This window comes from Schistocerca piceifrons, chromosome 7 (genome assembly GCF_021461385.2).
Source record: "Schistocerca piceifrons isolate TAMUIC-IGC-003096 chromosome 7, iqSchPice1.1, whole genome shotgun sequence".
NCBI lineage: Eukaryota > Metazoa > Arthropoda > Insecta > Orthoptera > Acrididae > Schistocerca > Schistocerca piceifrons.
The window spans coordinates 570625245-570647971 of record NC_060144.1 but is presented as its reverse complement, the minus strand read 5'-3'; the positions used below and the strand labels follow the sequence as shown (position 1 = coordinate 570647971).

General features: G+C 39.9%; 1 protein-coding gene across 3 annotated transcripts in view; it reads right to left on the bottom strand.

The window, feature by feature from the left end:
- Positions 1–22727, bottom strand: part of LOC124805147 (glucosamine-6-phosphate isomerase) — a 122560-nt gene that overhangs the window by 36916 nt on the left and 62917 nt on the right. For 2 of the 3 annotated variants that reach the window (XM_047265617.1, XM_047265616.1), the window contains exon 6: positions 5285–5348. The exons of the other annotated variant lie outside the window; for it this stretch is intronic. In XM_047265617.1, coding sequence (XP_047121573.1) covers positions 5285–5348 — 64 coding nt within the window. The remainder of the gene's footprint in view (positions 1–5284; positions 5349–22727) is intronic. 3 annotated transcript variants of the gene reach the window in all.

Here is a 22727-nt window from a genome sequence, read left to right as displayed (position 1 = left end):
GCATTGTCGCAAGAGCCATACAGAAGAAGGTATTCTGAAGGCCAAGTGGACGAACACAGTGAACAAAATGAAAATTTGACACACATAAATTGGAATGTCTATGAAAACAGATTCCAAGAAGAAGCTGTCATTTGCATATTACACCACATGTACATAGTGCACTTTACTACTAATAATTCTGTCTGAAAATATGACTGTGTACAGTGATTGTGGATAATAAAATCAGAATATTATAAATACAAATATTTAAGTTTGTGGTCCTTCATTTATGACTGACTCATCATGAGAAACATCTGAATTTGTTTCCTTGTCAGGTTGCATGCAATTAAAGACATAGGTCAAGACTTTTAACAAGCATAACTTTGTGGTTTATCAACCACTACCAATTAAAACCAAAATGAAATAAGGGACACACACACTACATTATGATGCAAAACTATACATGATGATAATTATGAGAAATGTTTTAAGTGTGATTTTGTATATAAAAGTGATTCTTTAAGCAAAATTATCATGTGAATCACCAGTGCCCAGTACTTCCATATTTTTAGTTTGGTTATTGCTGTGACTGTCCTACTCAAAACAATGAATTCTAAATTAATGAATTTTTTCCTTCATTAGCAGGGCATAAAAATATGAGCCCATTACCACAATGGAATAAAATAGAAATCAAACATTGCCCAAACTGTTTCCGAAAGTTAGAATTCTAGCTTTGTACTAAGTATTTGGTTTCCTCTTCTTTATTTTGTGTTTTATAAAGAACAGTGTTTTCATTTTCCAGGGGGTGTGGTTTGTCTAACGCAAATAAATGAAAATCTGTTTGTATTGTGCCATACACATTTCCCTTTTTCTCATTTGTGTTGCATTTTCAGTGGCCTAAATATATGTTTGTTTTTGTATTTGGTAATTGTGTTACAAAATAATTACAGATTTGTTACTACATTCTTCTTTTTTCATTGACACTACATCCTATGATCGGACTTGGCCTCTTTGATAATTTTCCACTATTCCTCTCTGGGTTTTGCTATAGATCTCCTGTTACAGCACCAACTCGGGCAATGTCTTCTCCAACCTCATCACTCCATCTCAACCTCAGTCAGCCTTTTGCTCTTCCTCCAGGTTCACTGCAGTAGGCTTTTCTTGCAGGATCTGTCTCATTGAGTCGTCCAGCCCATTTCAATTTATATTACTTTATGAACTTTACCACGTCATCATCCTTATAGCAGTCATAAAGTTCATCATTTCTTCGTCTTCTCCAATGCCTATATTATATATAAAAACAAAGATGAGGTGACTTACCGAACAAAAGCGCTGGCAGGTCGATAGACACACAAACAAACACAAACACACACACAAAATTCAAGCTTTCGCAACAAACTGTTGCCTCATCAGGAAAGAGGGAAGGAGAGGGGAAGACGAAAGGAAGTGGGTTTTAAGGGAGAGGGTAAGGAGTCATTCCAATCCCGGGAGCGGAAAGACTTACCTTAGGGGGAAAAAAGGAGGAAAGGAGGAAAAAAGGACAGGTATACACTCGCACACACACACATATCCATCCACACATACAGACACAAGCAGACATATTATATGTCTGCTTGTGTCTGTATGTGTGGATGGATATGTGTGTGTGTGCGAGTGTATACCTGTCCTTTTTTCCTCCTTTCCTCCTTTTTTCCCCCTAAGGTAAGTCTTTCCGCTCCCGGGATTGGAATGACTCCTTACCCTCTCCCTTAAAACCCACTTCCTTTCGTCTTCCCCTCTCCTTCCCTCTTTCCTGATGAGGCAACAGTTTGTTGCGAAAGCTTGAATTTTGTGTGTGTGTTTGTGTTTGTTTGTGTGTCTATCGACCTGCCAGCGCTTTTGTTCGGTAAGTCACCTCATCTTTGTTTTTATATATAATTTTTCCCACGTGGAATGTTTCCTTCCATTATATTGATACCAATGCCTATATTCATACACAGGTCCAAAGATTCTCCTCAATACACTTCTTTTATGTGATCTCAGTCTGCTTTCACCTTGCTTTGTAATTGTCCACATTTATGAGCCAAATGTATATATTGGACGTACCAGCATTAGAGTTGGCGCTTAGTCTCTCATGATAACAACCTGGATTTAAAATGTCACAGCATTCCAAAATACCGTCAATTAATAGCACTTATGCAGGCCATAATTTCAGTTGAATTGCTGCCATTTGTTTCTATCTTTGAACCCAGATATGTGAAACATTCCACTTGCTCAAGTCATTCCATCAAGGTTTACTGTGGACCGTGATTTGTACCATTATACATATAATTGGTCCTTCCTTCATTAATTTTGAAGCCCATCTTCTCTGCACTCAGTTGTAGAGCTGACAATGCACTTTGTAGATCTCTAAATGTTCTACTCATCAGGTCTAAATCATCTGCGTATCCCAATAGTTGTACTGACTTATACTAGATAGTACCTCTTTTCAGGATACCTGATTCATGCACCACTTTTCTGAACACCAGACTGAAGAGTAGGCACCAAAGCCCATCCCCTTGTCTTAACCCAGTTTGTGTGGGAAACCGGGGTGATAGCCTAGACTGCACTCACGCAATACACAAGGGGTGCCTTAGGGTGTCATCTATGAAACGCACCAACTTTTCACATATCTGAAACTCCCACATTGCCTCATCAAAGTTTAGCCCAATTTACTGTGTCATGTGCAGATCTGAAATCAATAAAAAGATAGTACACACTAACATTAAATTCAATGGTCTTTTCTACTATTTGCCACAGGGTAAATATCTAGTTCATAGTTGATTTTCCTGGTCTGAATCCACACCGATAACTTCCAATAATGTTTTCTGCTATGGGGGAGAATCTACTAAACAAAATATTTGACAACACTTTATATGCAATATTTAGGAGTGTTAAGGCTCTAACAGCTGCATTTAAATATATATCCTTTCTTGTGTATCAAACACACTATCCCTAAATTCCATTCTTCTGGCAACTCTTCCTCTTCCCAGAGGAGGCATAAAATCTTGTATACCCTGCTGTTTAACTCAGCTCCTCTGGCTTTCAATACTTCTGATGTTAGATTATCAGTCCCTGGTGCTTTATTGTTCTTCAGTTGGACAACTGCTTTGTCTACTTCTCTCTGAGAGAGGGGAGGGACTGAGGCCTCAACCTCTTCTTCTGGCTGGATTCTGATATCTTCAAATAGGGGGCTCTGGAGGAGCATCCAACAGTTCACTAAAATACTCTACCCAACATTCCAAAATCTCCTGGTCATCAGTTAGTAATTCCCCATTTTTTCTTTTATGTGTATTAATAAATGGCTTAAATGTTCTTCTAAGACCATTAATTTTCTGAAAGAATTTTCTGACATCATTTGTTTCTCCAAAGGTCTCCAATTTTTCAATCTGCTGTCTTCCCCATTCACTTCTTCCTATGCAGTTTCTTCTCTTTTTCCCTTTCATCTTGATAATTTCTTATCACTAGGCATTTTCCTAAAAGCCAGGCTTTTCTCATAACTTATTCTCTTATGATTTTCAACAAACCAGGAATTCCTTGGTTGTTTTCCTTCTTTCCCTAGCACTTTTTCTGCTGCCTTAATGACTGTGTCCCTGCAAGCACTCCATTCCTGATCCAGAGTATCACTTACACTAGGAGTGTACAGTGCAAGATTCTCAGTAACATTTTCAGAGTATCTTTTAGCAATCTCTTCATTTTTTAGCTTTGATACCACAGACTTCTGTGAAATGTTTCTTTCACTTTTTTTGCATTACACATTCGAACTCTTAGTTTCGCAATTGCAAGATGGTGATCTGAATCCACATTAGCCACTCTGTACGTACATACGACTAGTAAGTTTGAGAAATAGCTGCTATCAATAATTATATGATCATTTTGGTTCAAAGTATGCTGATCAGGGCTACATCATGTTACTTTATGGATCCTTCTGTGTGGGAACATAGTGCTACCAAGAGTCATGTTATGTGCTAGTGCAGGCTGAACACATGTGTGTACTCATGGAGGCTATGCTTTCCTATTGCTGGATGGTAATGATCTTCTTTCCCAATCTGTGCATTGAGGTCTCCAATAATTATTTTAACATTATTGCCCAGGGCATCCGCCATAGGCTCCCTAGTGGTTATCATAGAAGGCATCTTTATCCTGGTCATCTGCTACGTCTGTTGGTGCATGTGATTGATTGAGGAATAGTTTGCGAATCAGACCTTCAATCTCGTTTGTGAGATTCTAGATGTTATTCCAGTAAATCCAAGCCACTATGTTTAAAGTTTTGCCTTACTGAAAACCCTGTACCAAATTCATTGTTGCTCTCTGGAACATGGCAGAAGATTATCCAGCTTCCCATTCCATTGCATTTCCTGTATGGCAACGATGCCCGCCTTGGTTTTATTAAGCTATTCTAGCAGTGACCTCAGGGCTTCCACCCTGTATAATGATATTACATTTCACATTTCAATAGACACATCATTTTTCCTTTTTCATTTGCCTCCCCCAACTTCAAGGACCAGGATTTGTATTGGGTTTACTCCTTTAGGGCAGTTGGCTTCACTATGCATCTAGGGCCCTCCCTGCCCTATGTTGTGGGACACAATTTGTCTGACTCCTCCGCCAAGACCACTCCGTCTTAGGTGACCCTCCCAGTAGCTATGCTACTGCTGGCACAGATCTTGACTTCGACGGAGCACACAAGCCCTCTTGCCCGGCACTGAAGGACCCTTGGAAAAGGTAGCATCTCCTGGGAGGGTATTACTACATTACAATTCTTCCTTAACAACAAGAGAATAAGAAAAAAACTGTAACACAGTATCAATTCTGTAATTATATAATGAAATTATCACATACAAAAACAAATATTACAAACCACTGAAGATGTTTCACCAATAAATTGAAGCAAAATGCATATGACACAATACAAACAGCCTTTATTTAGTTGAATCAGATGAACTAGCCTCTAAGACAATAAAAGCAACTGTGAAACAACAAAAACCTAAAAAATGATGATTGTTTTTATTATTTATTCAGTGAGGGTATGGTGATTCCTTTGCCTTGCAAGTGTTTCATCCACATTTTTTTTTCAACTGATATTAAATCAGGAACACTGAATTAGTTTATAGTTTTAGAGGTGAAGTAATAAAGCTTACCAGATAAAGTACTAAGTTAGTGTACGAAATGATCAAATCAGCTGTTAAGAAGCCTGTTATTGACAAGGCAAGACAGAGACACAAATAGCGTGCAAGCAACAGCCCTGATGGCAAACAACATTAAGATTTTTGCCCTTCTCCAATACCATTATGTTTATTCCATCCAGAACCATCTTCTTCAATCAGTTTGTGATGAACTTCACTCAGTGCCTGTACATAAAATAAAGCTTTAGATCTCCAATAACACCAACAGTATTACTTAGAAAATGGACTTCTAAACTGCATACTTGAAAAAAAGGGTAATGTGCAGTCTCATTTACATTCATCCATAATTAAACCAAATCCAAAATAAACTACTTTAACCACAGTGTAAAATTATCATGCACATGAAAAATTAGTCTAAATAAAAACTACACCTGAATGAAATATTCTGTCAGTACCTGGAGGACCATAGACAAATTAAAAACTGAAATACACAATGCTGATGCTCCACAATAATACTTATTTAGGAACTGGTTTTCGTCTTTCTAGGCCATCCTCAGACAAGTTAAGACTATAAACAGCAAGAGTTTATAGCTGTACAATGGTCGTTTTTCCAGATATATGTGACCTTTCATGACTAGACATGTATATGAAAAACTCAATCATATTAAAAGTACTTTAAGAGGCTATTATCAGATAAACCATACCACATTATACTCACAGATTAAAAGTATATGCATGCAAAGACCAAGACAGTATACAAGTTAGTACTGGCACAGACTGCTATGTTATACTGGCAAATGTGATGAACAGGAAAAAAAAGGGAGGAGACAAGAGGAAGGAGTCAGTGGAATGTGGATGGGAACAGATATACTATTTACAACAAGCATATTATCTTAGGCTGAGAAATATATTAACTAGCTACTGCTACTTTAGAAGTGTGAATAATGACACCATACTTGGTCATTAAGAATTAAATCAGGGTTCTGTGACTGATGTTTATTGAATTCGGGTAATGTTTATTTTCTGCCTTTATTTGCTGTATAGACAACATCACATTTAATATCGTGAGAATGGGATTCAGTCAGAGTGTGTTCAGCATATGTGGAATCTTTCTTTCTCAGTTTATAACTTCTTTCATGTTCAGCAAAGGCAGACCAACTAGATTGTCTGAGTATAAACAGAGTTGGAGATGAAAAAGAAAGATTCCACCTCTGATGAATATGGTGATACAATCAAGCCTCATACATATTCTGAAACCTTTGGTAGTAATGGGTATCAGTAGTTCAAATAAAACTGTTTCTCTAAAATTCATTATTTCAGGCATAACTATTTATGTTTTATGTAATTATGATGATTTTTGAAGTTTTAAGAAGAAAATCTGTAAATTTAATTTTAAAGTTTTGTTAAAATATGTATCAGTTAATTGAAATAATGTCTTTGACAACAATGTAAATCATCTAAATCTCTTTGCCTCAGTTGCAGTCTTTGTACTACTTGTTTGCACTTGATAAGAAGTATTTGAGTAGTGGAGTCGTCATATTTTGTGATGCTGTAGAAAGGAGACATGTTTAGCTGGAATTAGTGGCTCAGGGGAGCGAATGGGTGTTAAATGTTGTCAATTTGAAATTTGAAGAGCTGAAAACACGAAAGTTAAATGTGCAGACATTTTCTTTCATTTTGTTGTTAATGAGTCATTCGAACATTCACAACCCTGGAATCAGTATATATTCTTCGCACAATCACGACCTGTGGCCAAAGTCATACTCCAAATAAGAAGACAATAAGACCAACTTCAAGACTACCCGCTATGTGAAAAGTTATTTTTAGTACAGTGAACAGTGCCCTTCAGTGACAATAATGGCAAAAGTCCATTCAGAGGACAAGTCATTGTATGGATATTAGTGAAGACGTGTGTTACAATGTGCTACAATTGAATCCTGTTCCTGTGATATTAAATGTGATGTTCTCCATAGAGCAAATAAAGATAGAAAACAAACATCATTTGAAAACCAAAGGCCTGTTGACAATGAACTATAAACTATTATTGTGTAACATCATGCTGTGTAATTCATGTTTTATATGACATCTTTAACAAAATTTAACATGCATTCCAAAAATACATCATGCCTTACATTTCCATTATCATTTAATCACCATACATCAGTTTATCGGATTAGATTAAATTATATATTTGTAGATCCACTGTGAGAAGATCTTCACAGAAATCACATAGGTTGTTTGGTTTATAATTCATATACACAACCAACAAAATATAGCAATGGTTTCAAAGTTTTGATTCAAATCTAAAACAACATACATCTTCACATTTCATGTTAAGTGAGCTAAATCATCCAGTCTCTTTTGGTCAATAATATTTTACTATGAAATAAATTGTTCTTTCCCTTATTTCTACTTTACTGTCAGTTTTTATAGTTGGTATCATTCATGGCCGAGATATTCCTTCTTGGAATGAAAGTGTATCACACTACTTTTGACAGGCACCATACATTAATGTTTGATGTGGGTCATTCACCTCTGGAGTACCCAGGTTGGAAAAAAATGAGATTATGCCAGACATTCATTCAAGAAATTAACAAAATGAGTGTAAAAACTGCAGGAAAAGGATGAATGAAAAATGGAAACTGTACTGTAAAAGTTTGGTAAACATATAACAAAGCCAATTCTGAACATGCATATCATCACAAATATGGAACCTAAACACAAATTTAGAGATTTACTGAGGTTGGAAAGTGAAAATATCAAGTTGCTTGAATATGGCATAAAAATTAATCAGCAAATACGTTGAATTATAGACTGCACTCAGGGATTTAGACATTACAATTGGTTTTCTCCGTGGAAACCAGGATGGACCCTAAAAGCATTAATCATGCAAAACTCAATATTTACTCCTCAACTCCTGACACTGCATATAAATGTAACCAGGTGAATCCAATGTTCTTATAGTTTCAAAAAGCTTTTGATTCATTCCCCATCAAGGCGTACTAAAGGCAATGCTTAGGTATCGAACATTTAGTCAGTTATGTGACTGCACTGAAAATGGCTTGACAGGCAGAACACAGAACAGCATCCTGGACAGAGAGTTATTCACAGATAAAGAAGTAATTTGTGCCATGGCTCAGCAATTTGTGACAGGATCATCACTGTTTATGACCTTTATCAATGGATCTTTTTATATGTTTACTTAAGCTTCAGGAAAATTCAAACACGTGCACCTATTTTTCTACATGGTCTACTGAATGGGAAACACATTTTTCCCAGAGAGTAAGCAGTGTGTTGATCCTGTTTTCATAAATCAATGGGGCTGTGGCAGCAGCCAGTTGAGCACAAATGCTTCAACAGCACCATCATCATCAAATCCGTGTCCTCCGACTGCTTCATTTAGTGGCCCAAGCAAATGAAAATCGTAGGTCGATAAATCCAGAGTGTGGTGAGGACGTGGTCCTGGACAGTTCCTGAATTTTTTGTTGAGTTCGGGCAGCTGTGTGTGTTCGAGCTCAGTCATGACACACAATCACACCCCAGATAGGAAATGTGCACCTTTTGTTTGATTCAAAAATTGCAAACAGTATTTAGCATTTACAGTATGATGTCCATGGAGAAAATCAAAGATTAGAACTCCTTTAAAATTAAAAAAAAAGACTGTTGCAAAAACCTTGCCCACGGAGATTTTTTTGACAGGTGCAGATTCATCCTTTTTGCCCCATTCCATGCTGCCTTTTTTTGTGTGTAATGGTGCATCCATGTTTCATCGTAGGTCAAAGTCCAGTGCGAATATATTCCCCTTCAGTTTGGTAGTGTGTCAGTAGCTGTTTCCACACTTCGAGACGATGAAATTTGTGCTCCATGCTGGGAAAACAGGGCATCCATCTTTTCCTTATGCCAATCTCAGTAGCTATTTCAGTAACTGTTGTTCGGTGATCGTCTTCACAAAGCTGGCTAACAGCACTGATCCTCAGGCAATGTCGGTAAGCTGCATTCTCAACCATTTGTTGTGCTTGTAAAAACTGTTTGTGCCATATGTACTTCAGTCTCTATCAGGATCTTGACCCGAACAGTGTCGCAAGTCTTTTTTAAAATTTTTGATGGTTTTACACCCTCTGTTGTGAGAAACTTTATTATAATGAGTTGTGCAGCAGATGACTGAATCTCTTCCTCTGATTTGGCGATTCTGACTATAGAAATGGTCCAAAAAATTCTAGCTTGAAGAACAATCACTGGAAATAAAAGCAACAATGAGCAGAAATTACAACACTCTCCGTTTACAAAAAGGCACACAAAACAAAAATTCCAGTTTATATTTGATTCACCCTCATAAAATTAACTGGAATCTTACATAGTTTTATTTAATGACAAAAGTTGTATCAACTTAGTGCCGAGACTAGCAACTGGCTCTTAATACACAGAAACAAAGTTTTGTGATTCATAAAATCAAAATTATAGTAGTCTTGACAACAGGTCACTGAGCCACGACTGGAGTTTGCCAAGTCATATCAATACTTGCAGTAACAATGTGTTAGGATATAAAGTCAAACAGCTATACTGGGTGTTACAAAAAGGTATGGCCAAACTTTCAGGAAACATTCCTCACACACAAAGAAAGAAAAAAATGTTATGTGGACATGTGTCCGGAAACGCTTACTTTCCATGTTAGAACTCATTTTATTACTTCTCTTCAAATCACATTAATCATGGAATGGAAACACACTGCAACAGAACATACCAGCATGACTTCAAACACTTTGTTACAGGAAATGTTCAAAATGTCCTCCGTTAGCGAGGATACATGTATCCACCCTCCGTCGCATGGAATCCCTGATGCGCTGATACAGCCCTGGAGAATGGCATATTGTATCACAGCCGTCCACAATACGAGCACGAAGAGTATCTACATTTGGTACCAGGGTTGCGTAGACAAGAGCTTTCAAATGCCCCCATAAATGAAAGTCAAGAGGGTTGAGGTCAGGAGAGCGTGGAGGCCATGGAATTGGTCCGCCTCTACCAATCCATCAGTCACCAAATCTGTTGTTGAGAAGCGTACGAACACTTCGACTGAAATGTGCAGGAGCTCCATCGTGCATGAACCACATGTTGTGTTGCACTTGTAAAGGCACATGTTCTAGCAGCACAGGTAGAGTATCCCGTATGAAATCACAATAACGTGCCCCATTGAGCGTAGGTGGAAGAAACTAAAATGAGCTCTAACATGGAAATTAAGCATTTCTGGACACATGTCCACATAACATCTTTTCTTTATTTGTGTGTGAGGAATGTTTCCTGAAAGTTTGGCTGTACCATTTTGTAACACCCTGTATAAACTCAGTTGGAGTTAATGCAAGTGACAGGCACTAATTTGCTGTTAGTTTACTTGGAAACTGCTTGCTGCTTATCATGAGCAGTTGCCTTAACCATCTGGATATCTGAGCATGTCTACAGGCCTAACTCACTGATGTTCCCACCTACAATTTCTAAATGCTACTAATGCCATTGCATCTTAGTTAATTAATTTGATTTTAGAGTGCATATAATTCATTTCAAATATATCCTTGTGACAGGGTAAGCTACTGTCCTCCACTGACTCCATTCACCCATTCGTGTTATTCCTGCAAACCTTGTAGAAGAACCCCCTTTCTCTTTCATATTGCTGGTTTAAACTTGTATTAAGGGTCTGTATAAATATACTGCAGCTGTACAGAAGTTTACACTCACTGTTGAAAATAACAAATACCATGAAGAAATAATCCAAAGTCAGCAAAAAACACACACACACACACACACACACACACACACACACACACACACACACACCATAGGGTATGTGGAGATTTATTACACTCAACCGTAACAGCTAGAACAGCCACTACAATGCATTAGCACAATCATGGCATGACCATGTTATCAGATCTGACAGGGAGATTAGTGAAGTACTGTGGAGAATGCTGCATGTTTACACAAGACAACATTACCAGTAGATGACAAAGTTTGAAAGGAGCATCAAGTGGGGCTATCTGAGGTAGGTAGGCTGACTTGAGCAAGCATGCAGGCATCTGCACCTGGCATCTGGCAACAAGTAATGGGTACACAACCACACGCCACACCATTTCAACACTTCTGGTTGAAGACAAGCAAACGTCGTGCTAATGAATAATCGTCCAGTGAGTAGTTTGCCATTAACATCACAACACAAGTGGCTATTTTTGGAGTGGTCCTCTACTTGGAAGACCGGGATTATTGATTACCTGTGTCAATATCATTTTCAGTTATGAATTTCGTTCTGTACCACTTTCAATGACTACCATCTGTGAATGTAACAGTGCTGATGTGAGAGAAGACAGTCTACTAATGTTTTAGAAAGATACACTCATGTTATTCCTACAATCAAGGTGCAGAGCCATTGTGCATGACTATGTGTCAATTAAGGCAGTGAGTGAGGAACCTCAGATATCACAGACATACTGCATCCTCATGCATTAAGCACTCATGAGACAGTACCTACATACCATCTTTCAATCAGATAATGTTTATCCTCACACAGCATGTCTCTACAAACTGCCTGCATGATGTTAAGGTACTTTTATGACCAGTAGGGTCCATTGACTTGTTGCCAATAGAGCTTGTGTAGATCAGCTTGGACATCAACCCCATCCCAGAGTGAATTTTCTGGCTATCAAGGGCCAGTTACAACAGTTATGCACTAATTAACCTCAGGAGATGATACAGTGAACGTGTGACATCCTAGTCAATTAAATCAGTGAATGCCTCAAGGTCCAAGGAGGTTCAGCATCCTACTGACAAGGGACCAGCAGTGTGCTCATAAGTTGTTTTTGTGATCTTTGAAATAAAGCCACATAACATCTCAACATGTGAAGTTTCTATCATTTTCAATGCCATAGGGTCTGCAGCTGCGATGAAATTTTTGAATGGTTTCTTGAAGCCTTTAGCAGCCATTTTCTTTATTTCCTGTACGATTGTACAGTTTCGGCCTTAGGATATTTTCAAGTATTTTACAGATGATTTCATTTCACTTCTTCTTCTTCTTCTTCTTCTTCTTCTTCTGCTCCTCCTCCTCCCCCTCCTATGCATGGATCTACATATGTATCATATAAAAACAAATCACATAAGAATGCCGATAATGCAAATAATCACTACTAATGGTTTGGTTCTTCATGATCTGCCAAGTTGTTGTTTCCATTTTATATACAATATTTTGACGATCGACCCACCTCTCTTCTTCAGGTGCTGTGAATTTTACTGCTATGAATAGTCACTGTCTGGACTCCAAGCAGACAATTAACTATTGTTGGTATCGTGCCACTATTTATAACTGAGTTCCATTTCCAGAATTCCATTCCAACTGCCCACTACACCCTTTCAAGCTCTTTTCTTTTCCGAGCCCATACTGATATTCCGTGAAACACAAATTCTCTCAGTGTTTTCCAGCCTGGTGGATGTGACAGCTGGTGAGATCTTACTAAATTGAGTGCCAAATCTCAAGCCTTGTTTAAACTGAAACCTTCTGTCATTGTTTATTAGGTTTTCTAACATCTTTATTTCAATAGACCCTTTAATTATGCTGCCCCAGAAACTTGGCTTACCATTAATCAGTCAGGCTGGGAAAAATTGAGGAATCAAATTACTACAAACTCTCCCAGTACATTTCCAAATACTGTGTACAGTTGAGCCTGATAGTAGTGGATTCTATCAATAATTTATTTCAAAAGGTTAATTTCATTCTCTCATTATGGTCAATCACTAGCAGGCAGCTTTGGCTGCCTATAATTTTCTCATCCCACGGTCTGGCAACAGCAAGTCAGGACTGGGGTGGGCAATCTCGATCATGTGCCTCCCTCGTGTGCTGATGAAGTACGCCGCCTAGGCGACACTGACCAGGCCACGCTTCGGAACTTTCCATGCCGCCCCCACAGGCTTCTTGACTTCTGACCAATCAGTGCGGGGGAAGCTGCGTGGCCGTGCTGGATGTACCCCGCCGCCCATTGGTGAGGGTCCCTCGCTGCCGCGTGCCCTGTAGCTGTCAACACCACCTGCCTCTCCTGGTGCTGCAGCGCCGTGGACTTTGTCTCTGTAGCGGCCACACCATTTGGACTCGTGTGAATGGCAGACACCACTATTTATTAACTTCGCCCAGGTTTGATGCAAACTATGCATCGCCTACCACTACGTTCTGGCTCACCCTCGCCTCCCTAGGCCTGTCTCATGTTGCCCATTTGAATGCATTTTCTGCCAATAAATGGCCTTTTCACAAAAATTGTCCAAATGATTTATTTCTGCCCACCGCCTTAGCCGCTCCTGCGATACTGAACAACTGTAAGCGTCTGACTGGAATAAGAAAAACAGGATATGAAATGCCACAGGCATGACATATTCAATTCAGTACCTAGGGGACACTTACTGGTGCAACAATGCAACACTTGAAGATTTGCTGCAAATTTCACTTGCCATAGCTGAAAAGTTAACAGTATTTTACTCCTGCTACTGATACAGAAACACTGGCACTGTTTTCATTACATTAAAACATTATTTCTGCCACACAGAAAAGGGATATGTTGCTCAAGCACAGCAAGTCTATTATTACCTTAATTACTGCCTGGAAATACAGCTCACAGCTACCATACCTGATGTGAACACATATGAAACAGCACATTTCTCCATATTATGTAATTATACGACAACTCTTCAAAATTTCATCAATGTTACTTTTACAAAACAATTTCAAATTTCAGTGAAGGTAAGAGTTATATCAAATTTCTGGCATAGCTGAAAAGGCAACACACAAATTTCAGACTGCAGTAAATGGAGTTTATTTGTAACAAATCATTTCAATATTACATAATTACATGACTACTAAACAGCTATATGAGGATTCAGTGTACTAAAGCTGTTTCATGAATAAATTAACAATTACAGAGTGCAGAAAGGCATTACATGAACAAAAGCAGTAATTGTGTAAGATGAAGTTCAGTTAAATTTTCATCTTCATATTACTGTTTGCATCAGTAGTTATAAAATGAACAGTTACTCTGAACACTAAACTTAATAATTACAGCATTCTGAATTATCTGGAACAGTGGAAATTATCTGGAACAGTGGAAATTGCTCCTTATCTGTCTCCTACTGCCCATTTCTACACAAAATGTATAATTACAGCCATCACTTGAGGCTTTGTCAGGAAGTTTGCTTGCAGCAAGTCCACAAACAAATAACAAAAATAATTTGAGGAGTATACTAATTCAGAAGAAGTGTGTGTGTGTGTGTGTGTGTGTGTGTGTGTGTAGGAGCAGGAATGACTCAGAAAAATTATTTGTTCAAAGGTGTGTAAGTAGATGATAATTAAGTTCTGATTATGTTGATTATGTATTAGTAGAACCTTGTAGTCTTACTTTCTTACTACTGCTGCAATGAATACTACTTGCCCATTACAACATAAAATAAGCCCAATAATCTCAAACCACAACAAATTGACAGAATAAGAATATATTGTTTTGATAGTAAGTTAATAGCCTTTATGCTGTGATCCTTCAGCTTCTCCTAGCATACATCATGATGAAGTAGTTCATGGGTGATCAAATGGATATCAGTGTCTACCCGAACTGCTGCTCTATCCGAAACCTGTAACCAGCATCTCAGCCCCCACTCTTTTCGTCGAGGCATCGCTCCCACCTATGTTCACAAACAGGTATGTGTGCTGGCAACAACACTGCTGTTCCTCTGCTTGCTCCAAATTCCGTACATTGTAGGATATCTTCTTCCTCTTCTTAATCAAACTAATTGCTGATTGTCAGTCCTTACAAAGGATGCAGCCACTATCACAGTTGATCCACTATCACAGTTGATCAGCAGTTCCATTACTCAAATCTTGATAGATTCTTTAATAATACAGTCCCTAAAGTTAGACACCTATGCCAGAACTTTAGAATGATTTTCAGGTTCTGACACAGATGTCTAACTTCTGGGACTGTGACCTGGGTCAGTATTCCATATTTGGTTCAGAAACACAGATAAAAGCTACACCATGCCATATACAAAAAAAATGGTTCAAAATGTTGACCCCCAAGATGAATCCAGAGAGTACATCAGCAGTTTACCAACTGATAACAGTGAAGTAATTGTGTCTGTTGTTCAAATTTGTGCAATAAGATGATACAGGAGTAGTACACACTGTAGTCTTCATAGTCTTTGCAGAAAATACACAATAGGTATGAGATCTACATTTGCATCAAAATGAGCTGGAGCTCTGTCATCATTTTGCAGCCACATTATCTGACTATCTGACAAAATGAAATGGAACAGATCGATACTCATCACACAGAGGAGGTACTGTGTAGCAGGGCATTTAAAAGTGAACTAAGCTATTGGGCAAAATCCTCCTTCAATAGTACAAAAAAAGAAACACACACAACTTATATTCATACACTACCAACTCACACACACGTATGGCCATTGTTGTCTCTGGGAACTAAGTGCAAGGGAGAAGTCTAGTGCTGTTAGATGTGCCACAAAGTGCATGTTAAAGAGCAAACTATCATGGCACTGAGTGCTAAAAGGAAATCAGCAATTCTTGCTTTCTCTGTGGCCACTTGACCATATGCCTTGGCAGCAAACAACATGAAAAGAAAGCAAACATCATGGCTGAAAGAAATGATGAGCTACCAGGAGAAAAGAAGGAACTTTACATTTCTTTATGTAAGTTTTACTTTAAATAATTTCTTTTAGAAGAAAGCACAAGATTAACAATTGATTTCTGCTGGATCTTGTGCAACAAAAATTAATGAAGCAGACTACTCTGATAAGAAATCAATTACATCTTTAGAGGAGTTAATAGCTACATTAAGATCCCATGCCAGTGGTGGACTGATGCCTATCAAAATGCTATATTTTTGATATGTAAACACCCTCACTGGCAGCAACACTTCTCCTCAACATGTTGTAATGTACACAGAATTATGCTATTAAATATTTTAGACTAAAATAATTGTATCAGTTTATTATAAATTTTGATTAAACATTGGCTTTCCTAATTAGTTGTTGGTTTTGTGCAATATTAGCCTATCTTTCTTTCACCACAGCAGTTAGATTTATTACCAAAATCTGAACATCATTCAGGTGTCCATCACAAACAAGAAACACACTGAAGCCAATTGTCTTTTTTATTAGTTTCATAAAAGATTTCACCACACCCAACCCATTTATCTTCATCCCATTAATCAAAGTTCTTTTGCAATCCCCTACAATGTTTTCAATGTAAAAGCTTTCTGCATCTGATGAACATGGTGAGCAATTTTGAATATTTTTCTTTTTTAATTTCTTTGGTCTGTGTTCTCTTCACTAGTATTTTCCTTTTATGATCTTTTTGTGCCTTTTTTCCTTTCCTTTCTATTCATATACCTCTTTTTCTTTACAGTTTCAATATTTTCAGCTGAGGTTAGTACTTTGGATATAGTTGCTGCCTTCCTCTTAAATTCCTGGATGTATCAACAGAAGAAACAGGTGATACTTCTTCAAAAGCATTGTTTGTGTTGGCTCAGGAATAGCCTGTTTTAAAATGGTAATCTTGGAAGTTTTTAGGTTGAGTCAGAATGGAATCTGAAGTCATGTCAATGAAGTAATTTGACTTGGGGATATAATTCTGCTCTTTCGCTGTGCTTGGGATCACTAGATCTTTTGATGACCTTTGAAGTGGTTGGTTGGCCTGTGTGTGAAATTCTGCCCTTCTGACAAATAAGCATAGTATGTGACTGTGGCTATTTTCGGTGGGATTATTCCACATGCCTTGAAGCTAAGTCTAATTGTGGCCAATCTCTCCCACATTAAAACACGTGGTCCACCTCTCCCAAATAACACTGGTCCATTTATGCTGACTGTCTAGGAGACATGAACCACGGCGACTTCTATCTGCAGGCAGCGAACTCTGTGGTCATTATAGTTTAGTGTCATGCCTACACATCTGTCAAGATCATAGTAAAAAAACAGTATCAATATTATGCAAACTAAGTCTTAATAGTAAAGTTAGGTAACTACACCATAAAACTTTCCGCCTTACCGAAACAGAGAATGTGATTTTTCTCCAGAAAAACATGAAAATAACAGCAATACTTTTGCACCACATTTGTTCACAAAACAGCTTCTTCAAAAGTAGCAGGAGCTGCTGTCTAGGGGCACATTTGTAAAATACGCCACTGGTCTGCCTCTCTCAGTGGTCAATTCTCCCGGACTTACCCTACTCTTTTCATACGGAGCATATTTTACTTAATGCTGCATCATGTTTGTTCCTGATAAAAGAAGACAGAGTTCCAGTTCATATTGTTCAGTTAAAATATTCACTTGTTCTTTGCACCAAGTTACCATATTCCTACTCAAAATTGATTTCAGAATGAGATTTTCACTCTGCAGTGGAGTGTGCGCTGATATGAAACTTCCTGGCAGATTAAAACTGTGTGCCAGGCCGAAACTCGAACTCGGGACCTTTGCCTTTCGCGGGCAAGTGCTCTATCAACTGAGCTACCCAAGCACGACACACGCTCATCCTCAGAGCTTTACTTCCGCCAGTACCTCGCCTCCTACCTTCCAAACTTTACAGAAGCTCTCCCGCGAAGGAGGCGAGGTACTGGCGGAAGTAAAGTTGTGAGGACGGGCGTGAGTCGTGCTTGGGTAGCTCAGTTGATGGAGCATTTGCCCGCGAAAGGCAAAGGTCCCGAGTTCAAGACTCGGTCTGGCACACAGTTTTAATCTGCCAGGAAGTTTCAAAATTACTTTGTCAGCATGTCATGGGAAGCTGTGAAATGCACGGCAGCAAATGACTTCACTGCTTGAAAGCACACACATGCTTCAGGTCCTATCAGCAACATTCATGTAACACTGTAAGTGCTTTCACACACAGATATAGACTAGCCTCTGGTTCTATTGAACATGTGGCAGCAAGGTGGTGGTTCCTTATGTGCTGAAAGAAATGTGTAAATACATCTTCAGGCTTTCCTGAGTCCCGTATACACGCCTACATGGGGCTAGGCTCTCTGTCATCAGTCTGCAATGCACCAGGTGCTCCATCCTTGGTACACACCAGTCAGTAACAGCAACCATAGTATTTTCTATCTGTAGCTGTTTTGACTGCTGTGTGCATACTTTTTGGCTGTTATCAGTTAATAATTTTGTCATTTTACACTGTGTTCCACTTCGAAGCTGTACTGGGTGTTCAATCTTGTGATTGCCATCATTTAAGATTTCATGTGGACTATGTTGTTCTGTTACCATAGCTGGCCACATCAGGTGCTCCATGTGAGGTACACACCTGCTAGGGGTGGCTGTCGGATTATTTTCTGGCTGCTGGTGTTCAAATTGTCATTTGTTCTCAAAATGAATGTTCTCAGGTACTTCATTTGCTGTCAAATTACCACCATACGTGCACCCTGTGTTTTGTGTGCTGGATGATTTGCTCTGCCACCATATTCAAAGTTAGTTTCCCTGCAGTTTGGCTGTTGCCTTTATTGGGTCTTTAGGAGATCGAGTGTTGGATTTCAGATGGAACTAATCTGATATCCCAGTTCATGGCTGATAAGTTTCTACATGACTTTTATTTCAACAGATTCTTTAATAATGCTATCTCCGTATCTGGGTGTCTGTGTCAGAATATATAGATCATCATAATTCATTGAATGATTTAGTTCCAAACAATGTTCCGCTATAAGTGACTTGGAAGCCTGTTTGAGTCTGACGTGCTGTTGGTGTTCCTTACACCTAATGCAATGGTCCTGGTGGTCTGGCCAATATATGACGTACCACAGTGGCATGGTATGTGGTAGATGCCGAGTTTCTGTATGCCCAGATCATTCTTTACACTTTCTAACAGGGCCCTGTCTTGGTTGGTGGGCAAAAAATGCTCTTGATCCTATATCTTAGAAGACTTCTGCTAATTTTGGCAAATAATGGTGTGGCATACGGGAAAAAAATACCTTTGGCTCTTCTTGTACTTATACTGACCCCCTTTGGCAGAGAAGAATGGCACAGTGCCTTCTGAATTTCTCTAGAAGAATATCCATTTTTGCAGAACATAGACTGCAGGTGTTCTGTCTCTGTTGTCTGGATCTGAAAGAGTTCATGTGCAATGAACCAGAGTTCTGAGTGCACCATTCTTCTGTGCTGGATGGTGGCAGCTACAGGCTTGCTGGTACACTCCGATGTGAAAAGGTTTTTGGTAAATTCTATGAAAAGTGCCATCTGCCTATCCCTGAACAAGAACATATAAGAATGGGATTGTCCATTCTTCTCCACTTTCACTGTCAATTTTATGTTAGGGCAGTGTGAGTTATCTGTTTCGGGAAAACAAGGCGCCTCTCCCTGCCGTGGGGTCAAATGACAAAAGTGTCATCCATGCATCTGAAGAAACACTTCAGTTGATCTGGGGCCGATACAAGTGCCTCATCTTCAAATCTCTCCATAACGAGGTTCGCCACCACTGGTGAGGGTGGTCTGCCTATTGCCACCCCTTCTGTTGTAGGAAGTATGTTGAAGTTAAAATGTGCTTGAACAAGTCCAGGAGAGCACTGTCAAACTTGTCCTCTATCGACTCTAGCTATTGATTCAGTGGCACCCACATGAACAAGGAAGCCACATCAAAGCTAACCATAATGTCAGAATCAGTGATGAATAGCTGCTTCGGACAATGTAGGAAATCCTCCAAATTGTGAAGGTAGTGTGCACATTTGTCCACATAAGGCAAAAGCATCTTCTTCAGGTGCTGAGTGGTGGGGTTGGTGGCCATGCTAATGTTGCTAACTATAGGATGCAGAGATTCCCATCTTTGTGCATCTTGGGCAGTCAATAAAGCCAGTGTGGTACTGGAGCTTTTGGCCTCAGCTGCTTCAAGAGTTTTTCCAGTATGCTGATTTCCTTTAGAAGGCCATGATCTGTCTTTCCACCTTGTCGGTGGAGCCCTTTTCTATTGGTCTATTCTGGGTCACCCAGAAGTTGCCAAACTCTTCTGTCATAGTCTGCTTTCTGTACGGTAACAGTAGCATTCCCCTTATCTGCTGGTAACACCACAATGCTGTCATCCTTTCAGAATTGTCCGAGAGCCATCTTCTTCTCTTCTATGAGCAAATACAAGAGGTAGCACTGGGCAACCCGCTTTCACTGGTGTTGGCATACCTCTTTATCAACAGCTTTCATGATGAGGCACTTCCATCAGCCCCGGATCAACCAAATTGTTTCTTCAGATACACGGTTACACCTTTGTTATTTGACGCCACAGCATGGGAAAGCTCCTTGTTTTCCTGGAACACCTGACTCACGCCACCCTAACATTAAATTCACAATGGAAATGGAGAAGAATGGACACCACCCATTCTTAGCTGTTCTTGTCCACAGGAAGGCAGATGGCACTTTCCGTCATAGTATTTATCAAAAACACACTCACATCAAGGTTGGTTGATCGATTTGGGGGAGGTGATAAACAGCGAGTCATCAGTCCCATCATATGAGGGAAGGAAATTGGCATTGCCCTTTCAAAGGAACCATCCCGGCACTTGCCTGAAGCTATTTAGGGAAATTGCGGAAATCCTAAACAGGATGGCTGGATGTGGGTTTGAACCATCATTCTACCAAATGCGAGTCCAGAGTGCTAACCATTGTGCCACCTCACTCGGTCCACTCACACCAATCTGCACCTGCAAGCCAGTAGCTGTCACCATCCCGTCAGATGAATGGGGTACTCAGAACTCTCATTCATCAGGCACAAACTCTTTTGGATTCGGACAACTTGACAACAGAGTTAGAACCTCTGTGGTCTATGTTCTACAGAAACGGGTATTCTTCCAGAGATATTTGGAAGGTACTGTGCCCCAGGTTCTCTGCCAGAGGGGTCAGTTGGGTTGGGTTGATTTGGGGGAGGAGACCAAACTGCGAGGTCATTGGTCTCATCGGATTAGGGTGGTATGGGGAAGGAAGTCGGCCATGTCCTTTCAAAGGAACCATCCCGGCATTTGCCTGAAGTGATTTAGGGAAATCACGGAAAACCTGAATCAGGGTGGCTGGATGCGGAATTGAACCGTCGTCCTCCCGAATGCGAGTCCAGTGAGGGGTCAGTAAAAGTACAAGAAGAACTGAAAAAGGTTGTTTTTTGCCATATGCCAGACCAATAGCTGCCAAAATTAGCAAAAGTTTTCTCAGACATAATGTCAAGAGAGGTTACTGCGCACCAACCAAGATAAAGGCTCTGTTAGGAAGTATAAAGGATGACCTGGACATACGAGGGCAGTTCAATAAGTAATGCAACACATTTTTTTTCTGAAACAGGGGTTGTTTTATTCAGCATTGAAATACACTAGGTTATTCCCCAATCTTTTAGCTACACAACACTATTTTTCAACGTAATCTCCATTCAATGCTACGGCCTTACGCCACCTTGAAATGAGGGCCTGTATGCCTGTACGGTACCATTCCACTGGTCGATGTCGGAGCCAACGTCGTACTGCATCAATAACTACTTCATCATCCGCGTAGTGCCTCCCACGGATTGCGTCCTTCATTCGGCCAAACATATGGAAATCCGACGGTGCGAGATCGGGGCTGTAGGGTGCATGAGGAAGAACAGTCCACTGAAGTTTTGTGAGCTCCTCTCGGGTGCGAAGACTTGTGTGAGGTCTTGTGTTGTCATGAAGAAGGAGAAGTTCGTTCAGATTTTTGTGCCTACAGATTTTTGTGCCTACGAACACGCTGAAGTCGTTTCTTCAATTTCTGAAGAGTAGCACAATACACTTCAGAGTTGATCTTTTGACCATGGGGAAGGACATCGAACAGAATAACCCCTTCAGCGTCCCAGAAGACTGTAACCATGACTTTACCGGCTAAGGGTATGGCTTTAAACTTTTTCTTGGTAGGGGAGTGGGTGTGGGTGTGGCGCCACTCCATTGATTGCCGTTTTGTTTCAGATTCGAAGTGATGAACCCATGTTTCATCGCCTGTAACAATCTTTGACAAGAAATTGTCACCGTCAGCCACATGACGAGCAAGCAATTCCACACAGATGGTTCTCCTTTGCTCTTTATGGTGTTCGGTTAGACAACGAGGGACCCAGCGGGAACAAACCTTTGAATATCCCAACTGGTGAACAATTGTGACAGCACTACCAACAGAGATGTCAAGTTGAGCACTGAGTTGTTTGATGGTGATCCGTCGATCATCTCGAACGAGTGTGTTCGCACGCTCCGCCATTGCAGGAGTCACAGCTGTGCACGGCCGGCCCGCACGCGGGAGATCAGACAGTCTTGCTTGACCTTGCGGCGATGATGACCCACGCTTTGCCCAACGACTCACCGTGCTTTTGTCCACTGCCAGATCACCGTAGACATTCTGCAAGCTCCTATGAATATCTGAGATGCCCTGGTTTTCCGCCAAGAGAAACTCGATCACTGCCCGTTGTTTGCAACGCACATCCGTTACAGATGCCATTTTAACAGCTCCGTACAGCGCTGCCACCTGTCGGAAGTCAATGAAACTATACGAGACGAAGCGGGAATGTTTGAAAATATTCCACAAGAAATTTCCGGTTTTTTCAAACAAAATTGGCCGAGAAAA